Source organism: Triturus cristatus, chromosome 12 (assembly GCF_964204655.1).
Source record: "Triturus cristatus chromosome 12, aTriCri1.1, whole genome shotgun sequence".
Taxonomy (NCBI): domain Eukaryota; kingdom Metazoa; phylum Chordata; class Amphibia; order Caudata; family Salamandridae; genus Triturus; species Triturus cristatus.
The window spans coordinates 296,950,172-296,974,284 of record NC_140595.1 but is presented as its reverse complement, the minus strand read 5'-3'; the positions used below and the strand labels follow the sequence as shown (position 1 = coordinate 296,974,284).

Here is a 24,113-nt window from a genome sequence, read left to right as displayed (position 1 = left end):
GGTTTCCAGGTAGATCTGGGTTACATCTGCATATAGGTGGAAGAGGATGTTGGCTTTTTTGAGTAGGGTGGTGAGGGGTTCCATGTATATGTTGAACAGTTGGGGGGAGAGCACTGATCATTGGGGGGACACCTCTGCTGACGGGGTGTAGGTCAGACGTAAAGGTTTTGATTTTTTCCCTTTTGGGAGCGGTGTGTAAGAAGGAGGAGAACCATTGTAGGACCACCTCATCCGCACCTACTCTATCTTGGAGAGCCTTGATGAGTAGATTGTGATCAACCGTGTCAAAGGCTGCTGATAGGTCCAGGAGGATGAGTAGGCAGCATTGGTCAGTATCTAGAGACTTGTGGATGTCATCCACAATGTTAAGGATCGCAATTTCGGTGCTACAGCCTTTTCAGAAGCCAGATTGGTGGGGATCTAGCAGGTTGATGTTGTCCATGTGCTGAGTCCGTTGTAGGAGAACACCCTTTTCAAGGGTTTTGGATAGGAAAGGGGAAATTGGAAACAGGTCTGAAGTTGTTCAGATCGTTGGTGTCCAAGCCTGGCTTTTTCAATACTGGCGTGACTTGGCCGACTTTGAGGCAGTCTGGTATGATGCCAGTTTTCAAGGAGCTATTTATGACTTCGCACCAGAGTGGGGCAAGGGAGAGTTTCAGCTTTTTGGTCAATTGGGTGGGTACAGGATTTAAGGACGTGAGATGCGGGCTTGGAGGAGGAGATCAGTTTAAGAATCTCCGCTTTAGGTATGGGATTGAAGGATTTCCAGCAATATCCTTTGAACGTAAGGAAGTGGGTATTTTATTTGTTATAATATATGGTCACACCATCGCTCTTCCCACAAGCCACTTAAATTTCTGGTGGCTTGCTCTTTCATGTGAAAAAGATGCCATGGCTGCCAACGTGAAGAATAAAAGCGAAATCTGTAGCGTGAAATTAAACACATCAAAAAGCAGTTGTAATTTGCTGCACAAAGATCCTAGGATCAGTTTAATATAAGTCCGAGTAAACAATGCTGTAGCTCAAGATGTTTAGAAACATGCATAGAGATTCTTTCTTTCCTGTAATGGCCTATAGCGTGGAAAAAATAAACATGTTGCAATAAATAATTCCTTCCTGCTCGTCACTATTCCTTTGGGAAAACGGATCTGAAAACCAAAGTTCTCATTTGGATTGTCTATAAGTATGCTCTGTGGTCTGTCTTTCATCTTGACTGATGGTTCTTACAGAGCGGATTACATCACAACTCAAATGTAATAACTTATTGCAGTTAAGCAGCAAAGTCATTTAATTATTATATTTTTTTGACTAACAACGTCACAACTCAACTGTAATAATGAAATTGGAGACAGGATTTTATATAGGGATTGTAGGGTCCCATGTATTAAACTTCACTGTTATATTTCTTGAAAGATATGCCATTGTGTCACACTTTTAATGTCAAACTTATCATTGTAGGCACAGTGTACAGATAACTGTTTGTGGTGACTTTTGTTTGAATATTGGTGTATTTGGTTTGAGCACAAGCGCTTTCTGTTGACTGGTTGACTCACATGCCAATAGCCTTGAGCTTATATGATTGATCAAACAAACTTGGTGTGTGCTGCTGCCAGTTTAAACATACCCCACAAACTTTGCCAAAATGGTCCACCTATTTCACCTACAGCCCTATATTTATGAAAGGTGGGGCATGTATTGAGAGGCTGTGTTGAGACACCATGCCTTAGGTGGACGGTTTGGTCAATCCATGGTATGTTAAAAGAAGACCCGTTTGTACGTACGTTGTCAGCTCTTTTGATTTCAGATTAGTCATTGGTGAAGTCATAGGTAAACTTGGCTACATTACTCGTGGTTGCCAATGGTTAACCACCACAGTCACGTAAGCACCGAAAGAGCAGAAGCTAAGAGCATTGAAATCCTCGATAGATTGGCAATTTGCCAGAGGGAATGTAGAAGACGAGCCCCCTAAAATAGTACCCCATCACAGCAAGACGACTAGGAGACTATCAGAGTTGTGTGGTGTGCCTTGAAGGAGAAGCATGGCACTTTTTAACACTATTTTGCAGTTTTCTTGAATGAATTTGATCCACATTTTACCAGTATCGGGGGGGGGGAGGGGATGCAGTACCAACTGCAGCTCTAGGTAACAGCAACAGTTCTTTTATAATAGGCAGCATATTTAATCTGGCAAAACTAGTAATAGCACGATATGTATGGCTTTAAAGTGGAATCAAATAAAAACATCCAACAAACTACCGTTTTCCTTACAAATGATATAACCAGTACTGCTGCTTCGAGAACCCTTAGCATACAGTTGAGATGTGACATAGCGACTGGAACCAGGGTGGATGCTTGTAAGCTTTGTGTCACTGTACACTTAGTAATGTAGTTTAAGATGATGTCAATGCTTCAACAATTATATGCACATGTACGGCTCCAGCATCAATCTTTCAGCAACTGTTGATGCAAAAGGAATTTACCCACATGCCCCTGCAACGGTTATAGTAGCATTGAACTATGATGCATTTTTTAGTTAAACAACGTTGTCTTTACATGCAGATGTGCTCTGGATTGATAGTTTGGGCCCGATTACAAGTAAGGCGATAATTATAGGATCCAACAACAAGCATTTGCAATGCAATAGGTCTCACATTTGCAGGAGTTTCAGCTATTGGCATTGTAAATGACAGTGCCTTATTTGTGCATTGTTTTGTAAACCGATAAATAAAAAGCATTGTCATTCAAATGCGAGTCCTATTGCATTGCAAATGCGTTTGGTGACCGTGCTATACATTTTTTTTAAAAACGTTAGGAGTGAGCGTGTCCTGTCTGCAACAGCAAGGAGGACAAAGCAATTTGAGAACATAGTGCTTGGAGGCTGTAATTAAAGCCTATCGAGTAACAACACACGTAACAGGGGGTGTCGCATTGGGGGGGTTACAAAATGAGACCAGGCGGTACAAAGGAGGTGCTACTAAGCCTATTGACCAATGAACAGCCACAGTTTAAAGTGGGCAATGACACAAGCCAATGAAAAATATTGGCGCAGAGTGGGCGGTGCTTGAAGTCCCTACCCGAATACAGCATGCCTTGCAGAGCTGCACATGGGCTGCCCAGGTAGAACCTAAAAATGAGACACAGGGGTGTTCTGAATGAATCGAATGCACTAGTTATCTTATAGTCTGAATTTTGTAGAATAACGTGGATTTTGGTGCCACGCATACCAATATTTTTGAATCCTTAGGCAGTGCTACGAGCTGTGACAAAGGTAGTGTCATAAAATGATATCTAGGGCCTCTTCTATGCCAACCCAAGACCCCAGAATTTATCATATACTTATTTAGCACGCCATTAATAATATATGCAAGTGTGGCGATTTACTGTTTTTCTTTGTTTCTGAGATGACAGAAGGCTAAGTTTAAGAAGCATCTTTTCAGTCATTTCAGAAAGTGCCCATGCCCAGGATTACACCAACTACACGAAAAGATATAGATGCCGGGATTTCACCTTAAGAACATGTGGCCTCCAACCGCTGCATGTCAGACTAGACCAACGGGACCTGTGTTTTTGACTAGAGGTTCTTTACACTAGCACAAAAGTAGGCAGCGGTAAGTCCGGCATATTGGGTTATACTCTCAAGAAGGCCCCGTCATCATTTCCATACAGAATAAACCACCAAGACGAACAGGAGAAAGGAATTAGACACAGCTTCCTTTACATATTTCACTCTCAGCTGTTTTTGTCTTCCTTTTATTTATTAAGTGCAAAATGAGGCCTTAACAAGAACTCAAGTTCCTCATGCCCCTGGCTTTTTTGTATTTAAATAATTGAGCTCCTCTTTTTAGGGAGGGCTTTATAAAGTGACCAGCATACCAAAGGCTGGCAAAGTCAAGTCTTAACCACCCCGCGGCTTGTATTGGAGACACGCTCCCATGCCAAAACAAGATTCCATATGAAATTGTTCAAATCCACTGGAAAGTAGGAAAGGTCTGTGCTGGACCCTGGAGGGCAAGCCTTGTATCTCCTGCTTTGCAACTCTGTGCATATCCATCAACCATCCCTTCGAGAGAAAGCAGTTCAGTGCAGTGGGCGCTGGGCTGCAAGGCTATGTGCATGTAGCTGAAGACTAGAGGCAAGGTGTTTACTCTGAAATGCAGCCCAACTTCATCTCTTGTCGCATTGGGGTGAGGTGCTCTTACGTCCTTGAAGCAGTCCTGTGGGAACCTTCCAGAGTCACGCCACTGCAGGGAACAAATGTATCGCTCTCCCTCACTCCCCTCCTTCGGTCCCTGAGCCTCCTGGGAATGTATTGTGATCCGGAGCAGCAGCTGATGGCATTGACTCCGTGGAAAGCGAGGTGCCTCGCGTGCTACATCATGGCTACCCAGCCAGCTTAGATGGACTGGTCACTGCGTGGAGGGCTTGAAGTCCTTCCTGTCACTCTTGGAGGGCTTTGGCCTCTCCAGGGACAGTTTGGTGAGGAGGTCAGACTCGGAACTGGCCTGGGCACCTAGGAAGACCTCGGCTGTGCAAAAACAAAAACACAATAACATTTACTTCACTGTAGAATGTGTCCAAGTACCACATATCATTAGCATTCCTTAGAACTAACCCCATCTCCTACGTACAATATCTTGGACTAGAAACGTCATTTAGCTGTGTGAACAATATTATACTCTGTCAAAATTCAATATTAGTTGAAAGTGGAAAAGTTACTTACTTGTAATCCAACAAAAGTACCATGCTTATAATTCATAAACATTTCAATATCTCCACAGTGGTGTGGAGTCCTGGAATATGTTTTACTATGAGAAGTAGTTTTTACCCCAGAACCACTTTCTTATTCCTATCAGAGGTGGTCTTCTTATTCTACACATGTAAAGCCAAATTTGAAATAGATCCAGCTTTCAAAGCACTTAATTCTCCCTATAAAAGAATAGAAAAGGATAAAAAAAAAAAAAAAAATGGCAGTTAAAATGTGATATGAGGTTTTGGGTGAATAACTGGGAGTGGCGATCTTAGCATCTTTAGCTTTAACAAGTTAGCCTTTGCTTCATGGCTCACTTGTTGCTTCAGTGACATATTTGTATCCGCCAGAATGACAGGATTTCCGACTATTTCAGATGGCCTAGGGTGGGATGAGGAAGAAGAAACTGGTATGTTCTCATACCAGAAGAAATTCGTCTTGTCAAAATTCAACTTTGTGTAGTTGCCCGACTTCCACCAGCAAGTGATTAAGAGGGAATTTGTAAAGGTGATTGCGCCATCAGCCAAGCCACAGGGTAAGTTTGATAGTTGTACAATCAGTAGTTCATTGTCGCCATACATCTAGAAAGAGTTTCCCATGCCAGACAGAAGATGTGCTTGTGTAAGCGAGTAGATGTTAAACTGTAAACTGCTAAACTGTAAGAGCAATAATATTGATCCTTGGGGCACACCACAACTGAGAGGTTTCGGCTTTGATCTGCACGATCTGATAAAAAAGACATGAGCCAGTAAAATGACCGATATCCCCATATCAACCAGCCTAGACTTTTCTGGATTTTGTTCATAAAGAATCAGGCAAGATCACAAAATTCAGCCAGTGGCTTTAAGGAATACATTCCAATTGTAGGTACTTGCATTTTACTTAGAACCCTATAAAGCTTTGTTGACAAATTAGGGGCCTCTAATAGTCGCTCTGAATAATATAAGGACTTTGCCTCTTTTATTCGTTTGACAAGTTTTATTTAAGCGGGCATTTGAGGTTTGAGATCAGTGTCACAGTATCTGCTCCATTTCCACTCAAGCTGTCTTGCTTGTAGCTTAAGCTTACGTAATTAGTGAGCATACCAAGGCAGAGGAATAGCAGAATTCACAACGCGGGTCAGGGGTCTTTACCCCACATGCTTTTACCGTGCAGGCATTACAACTATGTGACCTTTACAATATGTTGTAATATCATGCAGGGCTTTACAACACATTTACAATGCATGCCTTTATCTTGCAATGCTGTAAACTCTGATATTATTCCATAAATATATATCAAGACAATACGCTGTCAGGAGATTTATAATATTTGTTTTCAGTGGTGACTCCAAAACCTTACCCTTTTTTCCTTTATAAAGCACTAACCTCCCTTAGCTTTACTCTCCCCAGAAGCCTTAAAACAGCTTAATTGTTTTTACCTCTACCCATCCCTGAACCCTAAAAAAAAAATACCTTACCCTTTTAACTCTACCTCCCTGTACCCTACAAATCCCTACCCCCTTTACCTTGCTCTGAATAGTAAAACGAATTGCCTCCTTTTAACACTACCTGCCCCTGAAATCTAACAAACTCTTTGTCCCTAAACCATATAAAAAGCCTAACCTTCCTTTACCCGCACCTGAACCATAAAAAACCCTTACGTCTACCCGCACTTGAAGCCTAAAAAACCTTATCTCTACCTTCCCTTGAATCCTAAAAATAACCCTTGCCTTCCTTTATGTCTACTCATCTCTGTACCCTAAAAATCCCTTCCCGCCCCTTAACCTGAAAACCTTACCTTCTTCTACCCTCCATTACCGATCCCTTAACCCTTAAATTCCTTTTTTGGAAGGACACAATATTTTTTTATTATAAAAAAAATACTTACCTGCATGTTAAAGTACAACGGCTTAAAGTACTAAAAAGGTACCTTCATGGTACTTACCTGCGCGGTAACTTCATGCATAGTGAAGATCGCATACCCTAATGACATTTAGATTTTGCTGTTTGATATATTCAGAGAATATTTTCTTTTGAAATTCTAACCAGCAATTCATGTAAGTGAAGTGCTATTTCATGTGGCTGCAAATATTTTATAATAATCGACAAAGACGTTGATTTGGGGTGCCCTAGATTTGCTATTTGTTCCAAAATACACAGAGCAGATTTATGTGAACTTCTTATTTCCTTGACATGATTCTGTTTGACATGTTCCGATAATTGAACATAAAATTGTGAAGTGATCGCTCTGACCTAAATGTAGGTAATATACTATTTCAATTAAGTTGATTGATGTAGAACTTGCATCCAGCAGATGTTCAGCTTTATCTGCTGGTTGGTTGTTATTCAAAAAATGTAATTAAAAAATGTGTAACATAGATTTGGATTTCTGAGTGGGGCCGACTTCAATTTATGGTTTGGTTCCAAAGTTGTCTAACAAAATAACCTTTTTCTTGGTAACATGCTATGTCCAATGTCTCCTATCAAAGTTTTTAATGCCAGTTAAGGAGTAATGAGAGGGCGATAGATTAATATGAATGAGAACAATTCATTATTTGACTTTGTTGAGAAAGTTAGCCTGTCTCATCCCCTTGTTTGATTGTATTTTCGATTAATTTAAATCCATTTGGGACAAATTCAGCTGAAACAGGATTCTGCAATTGTTTTAACCACATCTCAGTAAAGAAACTTAAGTCAAGACCTTCTTACATATTTGATGCCCATCATGAGCTGATGCCAATCTGGCAGTCAGAAGTATGGCCTTCAATCTGATATCTCTGCCAGTTTTTTACTATTTTTATTTTATCAAATACAATGCCGAACCCTGTGACCTAGGAGACTTCTGCCACAGTATATAATGCCGAATAATGACAATGACATTTAGAATGCAAATTTTCAGAAAAAACAAGAGAACGTATACAACATAACCCCCCCTCCCGTTGCACTGTTGCATCACTACATCGTAAACACCAATCCACCATCCACACCAATAAACAAAGGTTATCATCATATCCGTTGCCCCTCACTCCATAGGCCTGGACAACTATTCCCAGATCGGGGCATCTACTGAGGGTATGGATTCTAGGTAGAGACCCCGATAGTCCGCCCATCGCTTCCAGATCTTTGGATGTTTTTGCGGGCATCCCCTGGCTATAAATATTGGGATCTCCAATCCCATGTACAAGTCTAGGCCATTCTTCCATGCCGACAGAGAGGGTGGAACTGCTGCTTTCCACTGTCTGGCAATGTCTCTCTTGGCCAGAGTAAACCCCCGATGCCCTCCATTATGTGTAAGATTAGCAACTTTGGTGAGGAGGGGAGCTCCCATCCCAGTACCTCTGTGAGGCAGGCCAGGACCCTTTGCCAAAATCTTGCGAGTGCTGTGCAATGCCAAATCGTATGTATGAGAGTCCCCTCTTCCCGACCACATCGTAGACATATCGGGGATGTCATTAGGCCCGCCCTCCACAGCCTAACCCTGGTATAATACACCCGGTGTAAGTATTTAAACTGAATGAGGCGTAGCCACATCGCAATCGCAGCTTCCCGCAGCGCCTCCGTCCAATTGTCTTCGTCTAGTGGGCCTAGGTCCCCTTTCCATGCCTCTCTAAGTTTATTTAACGTGGTGGAACTATTTGTCACTAGGGACTGAAATTCTGGAAATGTTATGGTCTTGAAGGTTTCCCATAAACACCTTGGCTTTGATGGGGCTAAACTCAGGAAGGGTCTTCAGCCCCATGAGGCTGGGGGAGATGTCATGTCTATATTTGAGGTACTTGTAAAATTGGGTCTTCGGCATCTGATATTCCTGCTGGAGTCCTGGAATTACTTCAAGACCGCACTGCACATCACATCCCCTAGAGTAGAGATGGCTATATTGTCCCAGCCGCGAAATCCAGGTAACACAGCCAATTGTGGCAGTCGCCCATTATCCCACAGCGGGGTCTCTCTTGTCAATTTGCCCCACCACCCCATCTTACGGAGAGCCAGTTTCCATACCTGGAAAACCACTCAGGGCTCGAAAAATCTGAAAAATGGTACTAGTCCTGCAGGACTAGTACCTTGAAAAATCTCCTCGCCCTAACAGTGACCTACTTGACCTCCGTCTCTGAAAGCGGAGCAAAAGTGACAAGATAACAAGATTTAAAGGCATTTTTATTGCTCATTTGCTTTGTGAGCAATAAAAAGGCCTTTAAATCTTGTTATCTTTGTCACATTTGCTCCGTTTTCAAAGACGGAGGACAAAAGTTAGTATGTTTTCCTACTCGCCAGAAAGGGCGAGTAGGACCTAAAAATAGCTCGACCTCATAAAATTTACCTCGCAAATGCGAGCGGTCGAGTGGATTTGTCGAGCCCTGCCATTCTTGTGGCCGGTGGTACAGAAGTACACAGAGGCGCCGAATATAGGATATTATGTAGTGTAGAGTCCCCCATCCATCTTCGCTCCACTGCATATGCGGGATCCGATCTGTCCCAATACGACCATTCATTCAATACCAGAAGGTGTGAGGCCAAATAGTACGAATGAACACCCGAGGTGGCCAACCCCCCACAGTACGTCGACTGAAAGCAGGTCCGCAACGCAACTCTGGGCGCTCCAACTGACCACAAAAATTGACTTGTCGAAACCACTTTGGGGGGACGGGGTGTGAATAATTCTGCAATTGGTAGAGCAGACGAGGCAGCGATACCATCTAGAAGATGGCCGACTGTGAGAAAGTGCCATCTTTCTTGCATGGTATGCCCCCACTTTTTGCTAAATTGCTGAATGTACTTTGACTGAGTGTACCCTGGACTCCTACCAATCAGGTGCCCAGGCCCTATGTTCCTTCCTTAAAACACACAAAATCCAAATTGGCAAACCCTGGCCACATGTCAGCCCCTAGTTAATGGTACCCTAGGTACCCAGGGCCTTGTGACCAGGGAAGGCCCCTAAGGGCTGCAGCACTCATTGTGCCACCCTTAGGGGCCCTGTACCCTTACACACACACACTGCCTTTGTAGGCTGAGTGTCTGGGTGCAGGACAAAATGAAGAGTCGACATGGCACACATCTCTGTGTGCCATGCCCACCACCCACACTGCCAAGGCATATATCAGTCACCCCTCTGGCTGGGTGCTTCATGCCCATGGTGTGGGCACAGGAGCAGGAGCCCTGTGCCCCTACAGTACCCAGGTCCATTCCCGGGCACTGTAAGTGCAGTGCTGCCATTTAAGAGTACATGGTGCTGAGAGCTCGTCAAACACGAGGTCCACAGCACCATAATGGCAACACTGAAGACTGGGAAGTTTGGTATCAAACTACTCAGCACATTAAACCCACACTGATGCCAGTGTGAGATTTAATGTACCAAGCACCCCAGAGGGCATCTTAGAGATGCCCCCTTACAACTAACCTACAATCCACGTCTGCTCTGAGGCTGCCCAGGCTGCCACACAGCAGACACGTTGCTGGACCCCTGGGTGGGAGAGCCCCTGCTCTCCCGGGCCTGAAACAATGCACATCCTGGGTGAGGTGATAAATCTCCTCCCCCAGGATGAGCAAAGGGAAGCTTCAAAGGCCTGCCGCCTCTAGCAGTTTCCCCAGGCCACTACAACCCCCCACTCTGGCGGGAAGCTTGGCCGGAAACCCCATACAAGGACAGGGGATGTGCCAGCCTGCCCACCCCACACCTCAGGTGGGGGAGGCGAGGTGAAGCACATCTCCGGGCTCTCGCCATCTTGAAGATGGGAGGCCCTACCCTATCAGGATTAGGCTACTGCCCCCCTCCCACAGGAGAGGGGCAGGATAGGGGGTGTACCCACCCCAGGACAAGGACCCATTGGTCCCTGACCGTCACCTACCTGTAACGCCCCTAAATCTAGTATTTAGGGGCACCCTGAACCTTCCTTCCCCAGATCCCAGATTCGAAACTACAAGAAGAGCAAGAAGAACAAAGACCTGCCCTGCAGCTGCTAAAAAGAGGAAGACACCAACTGCTTTGGCCCCAGCCCTACCGGCCTGTCAACCCTCGAACCTGCTCCTGCTCCAGTGCGGCATCTCTTGTGGCCAGCAACCTCAGAAACCCCGGAGGACCTGGCTACCTTTGAACTCTGATTCCCTGGGACTCCCATGAGTAGAGGCTCTACTCAGAACCTACCTTTCACCCCTGGCAGCAGCCCGGAACCGCGGTCCCAGCCCACTCTGCACCCGCCAAGCCTGGCCGGTGCCGGAGTGAACTAAACCCACGAGGACGACCCCACGGCGACTGTGACCCCGAGTCTGGCACCCAAGGACCCCCCTCGACAATCCTGGAGAAGCCTGCAGCCTCAGAACAGAGTGCCACCCCAACCGCGATCAACAGAGGGTAAGATTTCCCGACACCAAAAGGCACCCCTGCACCCCACGGCCCTCTGTGCCCAATCCCGGGGTACCTACCTATCCTCCAACTACCCAACTTACCTCTCGAAGTGGTGGTGGCACCTGAAGAGTCCTCGTCCCCGAGCCTGCAGTCTTTTTCCAAACCGGAGATTTCCCATAGAAATCAATTGAGCGCCCGACGGCTCAAAAGCACCCTGCACCCAGCCGCCCGAGTGGCCCTGGCAGTGAAAACTCTACTCTAACCTACTTCCCCACTTGCCCTGAGTAAGTGACCAGGAGCCCAGCTCCCACAGCCGCGTGGCTTGCCAGAGAGCTGCCACCAACCAAGGCCCCCCTATCCCTCATAGGATAACATTGGGCCTAACTCTCTCTGCACCCGGCCGTCCTGAAACTGCTGAGGGTGAACTAACTGTACCTACCTGACACTGGGGGACCCCTGAGTCTATGGCCAGAACTTCAACTCTGCCAGTCGAGTACTTACCCTTAAACCTCTAACTTCATTTTCCTCATAGGGTAACATTGACTGGCTTTTGCTTGAAAATTCTTCTAAGTGTGGACTTTTCAAATCTTCAAATAATCACCAAAAATCAGCCGAGTGACAAAAACGAATTTACTCACCTGCTCTTAGGTGAGCTCCCAGTGCTGGATCTTGGTGCCCAGCACTGACTCTGAAAAGTACCCACAACTATACTTACCTTTAACTCATTTTTCTTCCATAGGGAACCATTGACTGCTTTTCTGTGAAATTTCTTCTAAGTGTTGATTTCTGCAATTTCTAAATATTCATCAAAAATCGTATAACATCTGAAAACGTAATTACTTACCTGTTTTGGATAAATGCCCCAGTACTGAGTCTAGACACCCTGTACTGGATTACAAAAGTAACGATAACCTACTGTACCTGTAACCTACATTTCCTTCCATAGGGAATCATTGATTGTTTGCTCTGAAATATTGTGCTCACTTTTGAAATAGCTAAATATTAGTTAAAAATCATTACAGCACCAAAGTCGACTTTCAACAGCTGGTTCTGAGAACTGACCCAGGACTGGATCTAGGATCCAAGCCTGGAATTACAAAAGTAATCTAAAAAGTAATCTGTTGCATATAATTTGAATTTATCATTGAGCTCAATGTATTGTGTTTAGAAATAGTTGCCTACTGCAACTATTTGTAACTGTTTACTAAAAAGGCTATTGCATATACAAAAGTAATTTTATGAAACATCTCCTGTCGAGAAAGTATATTTTAATTCCAAGTGTTGGTTCTAAAATAAAACAAGCATATATATTTTTTATATACAAACTATTGGCCTAGAGTTCAGTTATTGAGTGTGTGGAACTATTTGCTGACTGAGTGTGTACAATAAATGCTTTACACGTCCTCTGATACTGCCTTACTGCTCGACCAGGCTACCACTTTGGAGAGTAAGGTTATATCTAACTTTAACCTCTGTTAAACCCTTGGGGTCTGTGGACTCTGTACACCCGGTACCTATTAAGGAACAGGATATACAGAGCCACTTTCTCACACCGACCTGCTATAGATGGAGATAGGCATATGCGACCATGTCGGAACAATATTCCTATCCCAGGACACGCTCGACGAATCCGACAGAAAGACTCCCAAATACTTCACCCCAACCGTAGTAGCCTGCACCGCTGAGGCCCAAGACCCCAGTCCCGTCCTCTCCCCCAGTACCCACAGGGTCGATTTACATGGATTCATGAAGAAGCCCAAAGACTCCCCAAATATTTGCATGATGCGGAGTAGCCTCGGCCCCGTCTTTTAGATGTCTGTTAAAAAGAAGAGAACAACGTCGGCATATAGTGCTATGCGGTCCACGAGTCTGTGCGCCCACTCAAAGCCTGCCACTTGTGCATCCATCCGCACCCACGCAGCTAAAGGCTCCATTGCTAGAGCAAAAAGTTATGGTAACGGGACAGTCCTGACGTGTGCCCCTCTCAATAGGGAATGTGAAGGAAGTGGATCCCCCTATGCGCACCAACGCCGTAAGATCAGTGTATAAAATTTTTAGATGAGAGAAAGCGTGGGCCCATATTTAGATGATCTAAAAGTGCAAATCGATATACCCAGCTAAGGGAATCAAATGCCCTATCCATATTTGCCAGTAAGAGTGCGGCTTGTTCTCCCAATCTCTGGATAGCGGCTATGGCAATGTGTGCCGGTGAATATTATGACGCGTAGCTCTCTGGGGCATGAAGCCGGCCTGATCAGGGTGGTTATATGGGATTGGAGGCCACTGGCCAGTGCTTTGGCCAAGATTTTTGCCTCTACATTCAATAATGAGATGGGACGATACGAAGCGTGCCGGTCCGGGGGTCGGCCCGGTTTGTGGAACACTACCACCTCCGCGTGTCTCCAGTCTCGCAGGAGGCATCCCTGCTCTCTCGCCTCATCCACTACCCAAAGAAAATGGGGCTCCAGTTTTGAGAAGTAACTCTTAAAAAACTCACATGGGTATGCATTAGGTCCTGGTGCCTTCACAGAGTTCAAATCTCCTAGTGCTGAGCTCAGCTCCTCTACAGTGAGCGGGAGATCCAGCTCCGCGCGTGCGTCGTCTGAGAGGGCCCGAGGCAGAAGGTCCTCTATAAAGCGGTGTATCAGGCCTTCCTGTGTAATTTCCTTGTGAGTATATAGCTCTGCATAATAATTTGCAAAGCTCTCTGCTAGCAGGGAAGGGTCCCCAAGAATCCTTCTGTTAGACTTGGGAATCTCTGGTTGGCACAGGTATGCACTTGTGACAAGCAGGGACTCTTACTTCTAAGTCAGAGTAAGGGGATCACCCTTTCAAATAACCCCTGCTCACCCTTTAGGTAGTGTGGCGCAAGCAGTCAAGACTATTCTCAGGGCGTCATAGGTTAAGCATTTGTGAACACATACAGTAATGCAATGACACACCACAAATGGACACCAGTCAAGGTTGTATCAAAAATAGTTTTCTTTATATAAGGCTTAGCACAAGACCAGAATAACGAATAAAATGACCACAGTATTATTTTAAAGTTCAATGTTCTTGTAGAAAGGCTTAAAATGCAAAAATAGGCTTCTTCTAGTTAAAATACGCTTCTTTCACATAAGTACGCTTCTGTCAAGGCTCTGTACGGTTCGTACCTGGATGTGCGACTCGTTGGCATTCAAAACAAGGGAAGTACGAGTCAAACAATCGTTGCGGACTCCGGGGCCCGTGGCATGCACGCTGCGGTGTGAACAGAACAAAGTACCTTGGTGTTGTAGGGTCCGCGATGGACAGTACGGGACAAGTCAATGGGTCCGGGTCGTAGCTCGGCAGCGTATTCGGATGCTGGTCGGGTCGCGGCGTTGGTAGGGGACCTTCAGGGAAACGTGCGGATGGCCCGGATCGGCTTGCAGAGTCCGTGGCGTTCGGCGTTCGAGCCGTACCTTCGGGGCGGATAGGCGGCGACACTTCTCGGCGAGCCGTACAGCGTACGGGGAGGATCGGTGTGATGCGGCTTCTCGGCTCTGAGTAAGGCACGGTGCAGTACGTCTTAGCAGCGTACGGACCGTACCTGCGGGACAACAAAGCTTGGGTCCGGCGTACAGGATTAGGCAGCCAGGGCTGTACGACTCGAATCGGCGGGGAAGGTTAGGTGCGATGCGGCCAGGAGGAATACGGCGCGTACTAACGCTCTTAAATCAGCGTAGACACACGGTGCCGGGCGGCAAAGACACTGCTTCGCGGCGGATGGGGTACGAGTAGTACTGGGGCCAAATACAGCGGGAAACAAGCAAGAATTGTCCAGGCAACTCAATTTTGGAAGGCAGATGAGTCTAATGGTCCTGGGACTCAGTTCAGGGGGCAAGCTCTCTTCCAAGCCCTTGGAGATCAAAGTTGCAAAGTCTCTTTTTAGTCCTTTCCTCTCCTTTCTCAGCAAGGCACACACTGCAGGCCAATCCCCCAGGTTAGGGAAAGTTACTCCTCCTTCAGCTTCTTCCAGGTCCTTCTAGTGAGGCAGAATTTCTTCGTGGTTCAATCAGGATCTCCTCTCTCTGGGGGAAATTAGAATAAAGCGCTCTCCAGGCGCTATGTGGCGGACCAGCACAAAGTCATTGATAGATCCAGGAACCGACACAAAAGGTCCCACAAAGTCCATCAGGCATCCAGGGGCTGGGCAGGGCCCAGGGAGGCAAGCCTTCCCCTGGGCCCCAGCAGCAGCATGCCCCTGGTTGTTTCAAGTTAAGCACAAGAAAATTTTCATGGGGTAATAGCCCCTCTTTTATACACCAAATCCTTTGTTCTTAAAAGGTGCAGGGAACGGGCGAACCAGATGCAACTGGTTCCTGAGCACTTTGTTTTGCTCAGCCCCTCTCCCTATTCACAGAGCAGGCCAGGGTCATCAGCTGCACCACAGGGGGCGGAGCCAGCATTGTGTGGGGAAAGCCCAGCCCTATTCAGGTCCCAGGTGTACTCCTCCCATCCATCTGGCTGCTGATCTCCCCATTCACCACTGGAAAACAGTTAACTCACTCCAGAACTCTAGGCCTCCGACCATTGACTCTTATGTATCCGAGGAAGCCTGGGCCAACCATCTTCAGGCACACTTCAACATAGTGCCACAGCCCACAACTACTAGTCGACTGGACAAGGCCAAAAAAAGTCCAACACGGACGTTACAATTGGGCAGTAACGCATTTAACCCTACGGAAAAACAAATAATAAGCAGGATCGCGATGGGGAAAGCGAAGGGGGCGCCAGGCCCTAATGGGATTCCCCAATACTGTATAAACAAAACCCGGATTACTGGGAAGCAGCCCTAGCGCCACTCTTCAAACAGATAACAGACACTGCAACAATCCCAGCGTCATGGAAAGGCTCTATTATAGCACCAATACACAAGAAGGGCAACGTAAAGGACCCAAAAAACTACAGACTAATAGCCCTAATCGACAACGAAGCCAAATATTACGCTGGTCTCCTATTAGAGGAGCTTCTGGACAGGACAGAAGAAAATGCAGTAATTCCCATTACCGAGACAGGATTCCGCAAACAAATGGGCACAACATCAAACATGCTAGCTCTCTCGCTCCTCATTGACGCCACAAAGGCAGCTAATCTCCCCCTGTATGTATGCTTCATTGACTTCACCTCAGCGTTTGACACCGTCAACAGAAACTTACTATGGTCAAAATTGGAAAAAAGGAACATCCCATCAGGCCTTCTCACTCAGCTGATTCTACTTCACACGGACACATGGGTCCAAGTCAAGCTAGGGCCAGGAGACCTCCTTTCAAGAAAAATAACGACCGCGAAAGGCTTAAAACAAGGCTGCGTCCTAGCTCCAACACTTTTTAACAACTTTATGTCCGACCTGGCACAGCTGCTGGATGAAATTAACTCGCACGCCCCTAGCCTAGGCGGCCTTACTATTTCCAACTTAATGTATGCTGATGACATTGTCCTAATAAGCAGAACACCGATAGGGCTACAACATCTGATCAGCACCACGTTTAATTACTCAACAGACAATAACCTTACCATCAACCTCTCAAAAACCAAAACAATGAGGATCAACGCAAAACGAACATTAGCAGGATTTCACTGGCACATGGGAGGGACTACACTGGAAACAGTAGAGGAGTGCAGGTACCTGGGGGTAATTCTTGATAGAAAGGGCTCATTCAACCAGCAAAAGGAAGCAATAAAACGGAGGGGCACCAGCGTAGGGATTACACTAAGGAACCTCAAAACAAAAGCAGTCGGCCAAAGCTTCACACCCCTGCTTCAAGTGCTACAGGCAAAACTAACATCGGCCCTGACCTACGGAAGCGAATGCCTCCGAGGAAGGGACCCCCAGCAACTGAACAGCACAATAGCGAAGGCCATGAGAATAATCTTCAGTCTGCCCAACTACACCTCCCAGGCACAAATTAGGCTGGAATTTGGCCTGAGAAATCAAACTCTAGAGCGAATGGGCGCCTATGCCACAAGATGGCACAAGATACAGAGAGGGGAAACTACAAGCCTAAATCACCACCTATGGGAAAGCAAGAGCAAGAGCGCGGCTGCGCTATTTCTCAACCACTCTTTAAATTCCCTGAGCCTACAAGAAGCCTGGATGAGCAGTGGATCTCACAACACCTTTAAACAATCAGTTAACAAATCAGTTAGATCCATGTCGTTAATCGAGGACAAAGTAAGCCTAGCAACCCGGGCCCATGGCTGGACAGTTATCCAAAGCTATACAACCAGCCTCTGCCAAAGCTACTTAGGAGTCGGGTTCACTAGGCGCACAAAGGAGAAGTTCCTACGTCTACGGTTGGGCCAACTTCCAGTACAAAACCATCTCCCCCCTTGGACAAGGCCCAAAGAAACAATCAACTGCCGAGATTGTGGGAACTCAAAAGACATCCTGCATCTACTATGCACCTGCAAATGTCTGGACGCAGAGCGCAGATCCCTTCTAAAAAAGCACTTCAACAGGCTGGGCATAAGAACACGCCGGCAGGCAGTAAAGGCTTGCTTGGACGGAACGAACATTCAATTAGCAAGCCACTTCGTCAAATTCTTGGAGAAAGCAGGAAAGAAACAAGAATGACAGAGGGACAAAATAGGCCGACGCCAACTAACGAAGTGAAATCCAAAATTGATAAGGAATCATCTCCTTTGATATGGGTAATGGCCTGACACCCGAATGGCAAAATAGGACACAATAACACTGCAGGGGACTGTTATGATCCAACAGACCCAGCAATAAATACCATAGCTTGGCCTAACACTCAGGCGCAAAACAACAGACAGTCCTTCTTTTAAATTCTATGCTCAGTCCGAAATAAGCATAAATTTCTGTACCCATTATAATTATTCTTTTTTTATTACCCGAAGCTAATCTCGTTTTGTATATATATTTGTTACTTTCTTTTTTAAACATCAATTGTATTTAACTTATGGTTTTTATATGCTAACAATTGCAATGGTTTTAATTAACTGAGCAATAAAGACTTATTCTTCTTCTATTCAGGTCCCAGGTGTACTCCTCCCATCCATCTGGCTGCTGATCTCTGCTTTCACCACTGGGTGACTCCTCCTGACTCTGGGGATTCCCTAGCCCGTCACATGACCTCAGGCAGCCAATTGTCAGACTAGGCACTCATCTCACACTGCACACAGAAATGCCCACTTCTAGAAGGGGTACTTCCACACTAGGTACATTGACGCCGCACACATCATCGCGCAGCATTCCATCACACGAGTCCGCACATACCAAACTCGGCCCGGCACTCCCCACGCATCAGGAACTAACATGGTCACTCAGATCCCCCATGCATTCCTATGGGAGGGCAGGTCAGTCTCACTCAATGTCACCCAGAGCGCACGCACTTTCCACTGGGACACAGTGTGAAAGCGCCTAGAGGCCTAAAACCACTAGTACAACACAGGACAAGGCTAGGATAATGCAAAAAGTTCTAAGGGTGAACTTGCCAGAAGGGCCAAGTCCAACACCTTCCATCAGGGACCGGTATGCTGGGAAGAGCCTGGGGGCACAAGGCTCCCTGGCACAATCGATGGAGAAGTTTGCTAAACTTGTCCCCCCACTGGTAAATCCTACTTTGGGACGCCAGCCACGCCAAGCAGGCTTTGTCTAGTAGGTGGTCATCATGAGACTGTCGAGCCAATAGCAACTGGCGGCGTAGCGGACACCCCTCTTCCCTGCTACTCCACTCGAGTTCCAGAATGTGAGCCTCCGACCTCAGAAGCGCCTCCCTCCGGGTTTGACGTGCCACTGAGCAAAATGATACATCAATACCCCGTATGGTTGGCTTCATTGCCTTCCACAGGTTCGGCCCCTGCTACCGATCCTACGTTGAGGTCCAAGTATTGCTCCATTGCCTGCCCAAAATGTTCCCTATAGTTCTCATCTTCCAAATTCCAAGGGGAAAGATGCCATTGAAAGGGTTGCCTCGCAGGACCCAACAGTAGCGTGAGAACGACCGGGGAGTGATCCGATAAGCCTCTCGGGAGGATCTCTACGGTCCTTACTCTACTAGCTGCAGCTGACGGCACAAATACATAGTCAAGTCAGGAATATGAGTCGTGCACCACCAACCGATATGTGTAACCCTGCTCCTCCCCGTGTAATCGACGCTAGGGATCTGCCCAGCCTAACCCCGTCACCAGGGAGTGTAGTTAGGTGGTTTGACAAGTATTGGAATGACCCCCTGCCTCCATCTATCCCTGGCCATGTCCATAACGTCGTTCCAGTCGCCCCCTATTATTGCCAACCCGTCGGGTATATCCGCCCACAGGGACGTAAGGCGCTCAACAAGCAACCAGGATAGAGGCGTTGGGGCATAAACACAACCCACCACCACCTGCTCCTCATATATGGTGCCCTTGATAAAAATGTATCTCCCCAGGGTATCTTTCCACACCTTGAAGTGTTTATAGGGAACCCTTTGGTGAATTAAAATGGCAACCCCACGGGATCCCCTTGTGAACCCAGAATGAAACGTTTGAATATAACCATATCTAAGAAGGCACAAGGCCTTTGCGCCCATTAAGTGCATCTCCTGCAGCATCAGGATGTCCGCACGATAGCGTTTAGTCTGTTGAAGTAAAGCCCCTCTTTTCACTTTATCTAGCGCACCCCTAACATTCCAGCTCACTATCCGGAGATCTCAGTTATAGGCTGGCATCCTATCTGTTGGGACCGCCGTCAATAAGGCTTGTGGTGTTGTGTGTGTGAGACCAGTAACAACCTGTGTGCGAGTAGTGGCTCCGTATAGCAGTGACGCAGTGCAACCGTAAACATAAAACCCCAACTTCCCCCCCACCGCCCCCATACCTCAAAACCGCTGAAGTATCTGTCGCTGCGGAGGCGGTCTGCAGACCCCAACAGGAGTACCCGGCCCACCCCTGCCAATGGATCCCCTATAACCGGCCCATAGTCAGCGGGCATTTCCTCTGTCAATTGAGTCCCGGCAAGGGTACTAGCCCCTCCGTCTTCTTCGGCAGTCTGAGCAGCTGGCGTCAACAACCTCCTCTCCGGGGGAATCCCAAGCCAGCTATGAGGCAGAGGTCCCTTGCTGAGGCAGCGATGTGGATCGGCCAGGATCGCTGCAGGATTGAGATCGACGTCTGGACCTTGACCGTGACCTTCTGTTTCCTTTGGCTTTGGGCGGTTTCCGGACGACATCACTGAACGATGAATCCGATTCTCTCCTGGGCGGCGTGCGTGGTCGAACCTTTACCGTTTTGTCTGTCCAGTTGAAGACATCCTCAGGCGATTCAAAGAAGAGGGTGCATGATTGATAAACCACCCGCAGTCTGGCGGGGTACAGCAAGGCATATGGGAGTTTCAGTTCCCGCAGGCGGGCCTTGGCTGCAGAAAGGACTGCCGCTTCTGCTGCACAAGTCGCGTATAGTCTGGAAAGACAAGGATGCGAGCATTGTCATGGGCTCTTTGGCTCTGGCTTGCTTCAGGATCACGTCCCTGTCATGGTAGTTTAAGATCTTGGCTATAATGGGAATCGGTCTGGCTCCTGGAGGCGGCTTCCGCATAAAGGCCCTGGGCACCCGCTCAACAACAAAACAGGTGGACAATGACTCCGGAGGAAGCCGGCTCATGAGCCACTGAGTTGGGAACCGTTCCACGTCCCCCCCTTCGCAACCTTCAGGGAAGCCAACATAGCGTAGATTGTTCCTCCTGGCCCTACCCTCTGCATCCTCCACTCGTGTCACCAGGCCTCTGGTGACCGTTTCCATCGAGGAGACTTTTATTTCTGTAGGGTAGTGACAGAATCTTCCACCTCTGAAATTCTGGTCTCGGTCTCCGTGATACGCTCCACTGCGTTCCGTAAATCTTGCCGCAGGAGCATGACATCGGAGCCCACTGCCCCAATCTTCATATCCAGAAAGTACCTGGACTGTGTAATGGCCACCATGAGGGCTGCACTGTCTGACATGCCCCCAGTTGCACCCCCCTGCTCAGCTGCAGCGGCCCCTGGCAAATCTGTCCAATGTGCTCTGCTTGGCGGACACCCCGCCGCTTTATCCCTTGTCATGATTGCCTTAGATTCGCACTCCCTCAAGATGGCCGCACCACCACTCCCAGCGCAATCTGACTGGATGATCCATGCTTGTGTATATTGGGCTGTGGAAAGCTTAGTTTCCAGCCAGGTCTACTGACCAGAGTCGTCTCTGGGACAGATCTCTCCGGAACCTCGGGCTCAGGCGGAGACCCCCTGCCCACAAGTCACACTGAGCACTGACCCAGCCACCTCCGTAGACAGATGTGTCCCCACCCCCCCAATGGGTGCCCCGCTGTCCACTTGCCTGTCACCCCTTCCAGCCAGGGGTTATACGGTGTTGGACCCTCTCCAATGTCCAGCACCAGAAGGGTGTAGCAGGCTCAGCTCTCCTCTAGGCAAAAGTCCGCAACAGGGGCCAGCCAGCACCAAGCCATCCCCCTCTCCACCAATCCACACTGTGCAGTCCTCCAGAGGGATAGCGAAGCGTTTGTGGGGTTGGCCGCAACCAGCAGCGGCTACACGCCAGCTACCTACAACTACAACTGGCGGGGGCCCAATAATCAATTCCACTCCGCTACGGTCTAGAGCCTCCCTCCACGTGGATAAAGTTGCGGCTCCGCGGGGCCAAACTGCGGCGTTCTCGAGCCACACGCCACAAGCACGTGTACTTTGGCAGCCCATGGGGTTCGGGTGAACACAGGGGCCCGTAGACTCCTCTTCCGGGCAATGCGGGATCCCAGGGCTCTCACCACCACCGGCCGGGATCCAACCAACCCGCAGCGGGCCCGGGACTGCTGCGAATCCACCAGCCTCCTTTCCCCCGCACGCGACCCGATCCAGCTGCCGAAATGCGAAGCCTCCAGCAGAAGGTGGGGGAGGAGAGATCCGGAGTGCGAGACGCACTCACCGGTCCGCAGCCGACGTCGTACTGGCTTCGCCCAGAGTCACTCCACGGCCGCCTCCACCCACTCACAATGGCCGGGAGACCGTCTAGTGCTCAGGCAGCCCTTTTTCAAACGGAGCACTCCAGTGCCGCCGCAGGCGCGAATCTCAGTTGCTGCCGCCGCCCAGGGGGCCCCGGCTCAGCCGCACTTGCCACGCCGTCCGGACAGTACATTAGGCTGCTGCCGGCGCTAACGCAGCTGCCGCCGCCGCCTCTGTTGTCGGTCGCACCGTTATTTTGTTGGCATGGAACTTTTTTTAACTTAAAATGTCCGGGGAAGCAGGATATTTAAAGGATAATTGGCTCAGGCTGAGCGGAGCTCGCCTAACGTGCGTCCACCATGATGGATTGCTAGGCCACGCCCCCCTACCTCTGCTAGTTTTAACCTTTAGACTTCCTTTCTATATTGACAAACAAGCATTATTCTGTGTCAACGAGTGAGAACTTTCAGTTTTATTAGGTTTCCCATTGTCTGCACATCCAAGGGACCTGTAAGCTAAGCTAGGTATATTAACTATTTAACTAAGTAGGTTAAATGTGATCTTTAGCCAGGAAAGCTGTGCTTTATAATTAGATATCTTACAATGCGGACTTCACAGAATCCTGTTAAAAGCCACCAAGATCGAGAATTTATGACAGCAGGGGCATTTTTAAACAGGTGGTTGTGTGGAGAAATTCATACAAAACATGCCCGAATTGTAAGATATCTAATTATAAAGCACAGTTTGGGGTCCAGGAAAGACCAACAAATGCTCAAACTGAAGGCCTTCTGACATTGGGGATTGATAAAGGAGTTTATACCTACAAGAGGGGACGGTGTGGAGAAATTGACGAATCTCATCCGGATAACCTCTATTTGTAAGGAAAACCTCATCTGTGCTACAGGAATTATTTGCTCCGTCCCAATCTCAGGATCGTTGGAGGCACTGTGAGTATTAACTACGAATGACTTACTGAAGTGTAGCGATAAGATCCATGTGAAACGACCATAATTGATTTCCACATGAATAATAATTTCTTTTAAAATTCAACGAATACTGTTTTTAACTTATGAGTTTGTCCTGAAGAAGGTGATCTCAACCAATCCTAGTCCACCGAAACGCCGTGTCGACAACTGTTTTTTCTTAACCCCTTCGATGCTCATGACAGAATGGTTCCGTCATGAGCATCGGTGCTCCTGTGCTCATGACGGAACCATTCTGTCATGAGGACAGGGGCTGGAAATCCCTCTGCTGTAAACAGCAGAGGGATTTCCATTTTTTTTTTGTGCCTCGTGAGGTGGGGAAGAACTTCCCCCAACCTCCCGAGGCATTCCCCTGGTTTTCAGTGTAATGACGATCACGCGCATGGCGTGCTGTCGTCATTACATTTAAAACGAAACTGAAACTCAGTTTCAGTGCTCGTGGGGGTATCTCAGCCCACCGAGCACCAAAACACTTGGGAGAGGTATCGTTGGAAAGGGGAGAATCTCCCCTTTCCAATGGTACCCTTCCCTAATGGATCCCTGCTTGGGGATCACCCCAGGAGGGTGATCCCCAAGCAGGGATCCACCCACTAGCGCATGGGAGGTGAGAGCGGCCCCTTGGCCAAGGGCCTTTGCTCCCCCCATTGTGTTTAGGGCATACCAGTCTTTCTGCCTCCTCTGGGGGGCAGATGGGGGCAGTAGCACTCAATCTGCCCCCAGAGGGGCAGAAAGCCTACTAGCGCCAATGATTTTTTCCCCCGCAATTTTACTTAGGGTGGAGGCTGCCCAAAATGGGCATGCCAATGCCCCCACCCCCCCACCAAAATTATAGCCTTTCTGCCCTCCCTGGGGGGGCAGATGGGGGCAGTAGCCCCCAATCTGCCCTCCCGGGGGGGGGAGGCGTAAAGCCCACTAGACGCCAGGGATTTATTTTGGGCAATTGAAATTAGGGTGGGGGCTGCCCAAAACAGGCATGTCAATGCCCCCCCCCCCCCCCACCACAAAATTTGTCTTTCTGCCCTTGCCTGTCACGGGTACTTGGGCCTCCCACACGAGTGAGGCACCATTTTTATCGGGAGACCTGGGGGAACGCTGGGTGGTAGGAAA

At 47.9% G+C, this 24,113-nt stretch overlaps 1 protein-coding gene across 2 annotated transcripts in view; it reads right to left on the bottom strand.

Moving 5' to 3' along the window:
• Nucleotides 1-956: 956 nt before the first annotated feature.
• DOK4 (docking protein 4) overlaps nucleotides 957-24,113 on the bottom strand; it is a 319,485-nt gene continuing 296,328 nt past the window's right edge. The window contains exons 8-9 of one of the 2 annotated variants that reach the window (XR_014972334.1): nucleotides 4,296-4,525; nucleotides 4,120-4,252 (exon numbers count right to left, since the gene is read on the bottom strand). Coding sequence is in view for 1 of the 2 variants with exons in the window: in XM_085639375.1 (XP_085495501.1) it covers nucleotides 4,407-4,525 (119 nt within the window). In the remaining variant the exon portion in view is untranslated. Of the gene's footprint in view, nucleotides 4,526-24,113 lie in introns of both variants that reach the window. The other variant, XM_085639375.1, reaches the window with a different exon arrangement.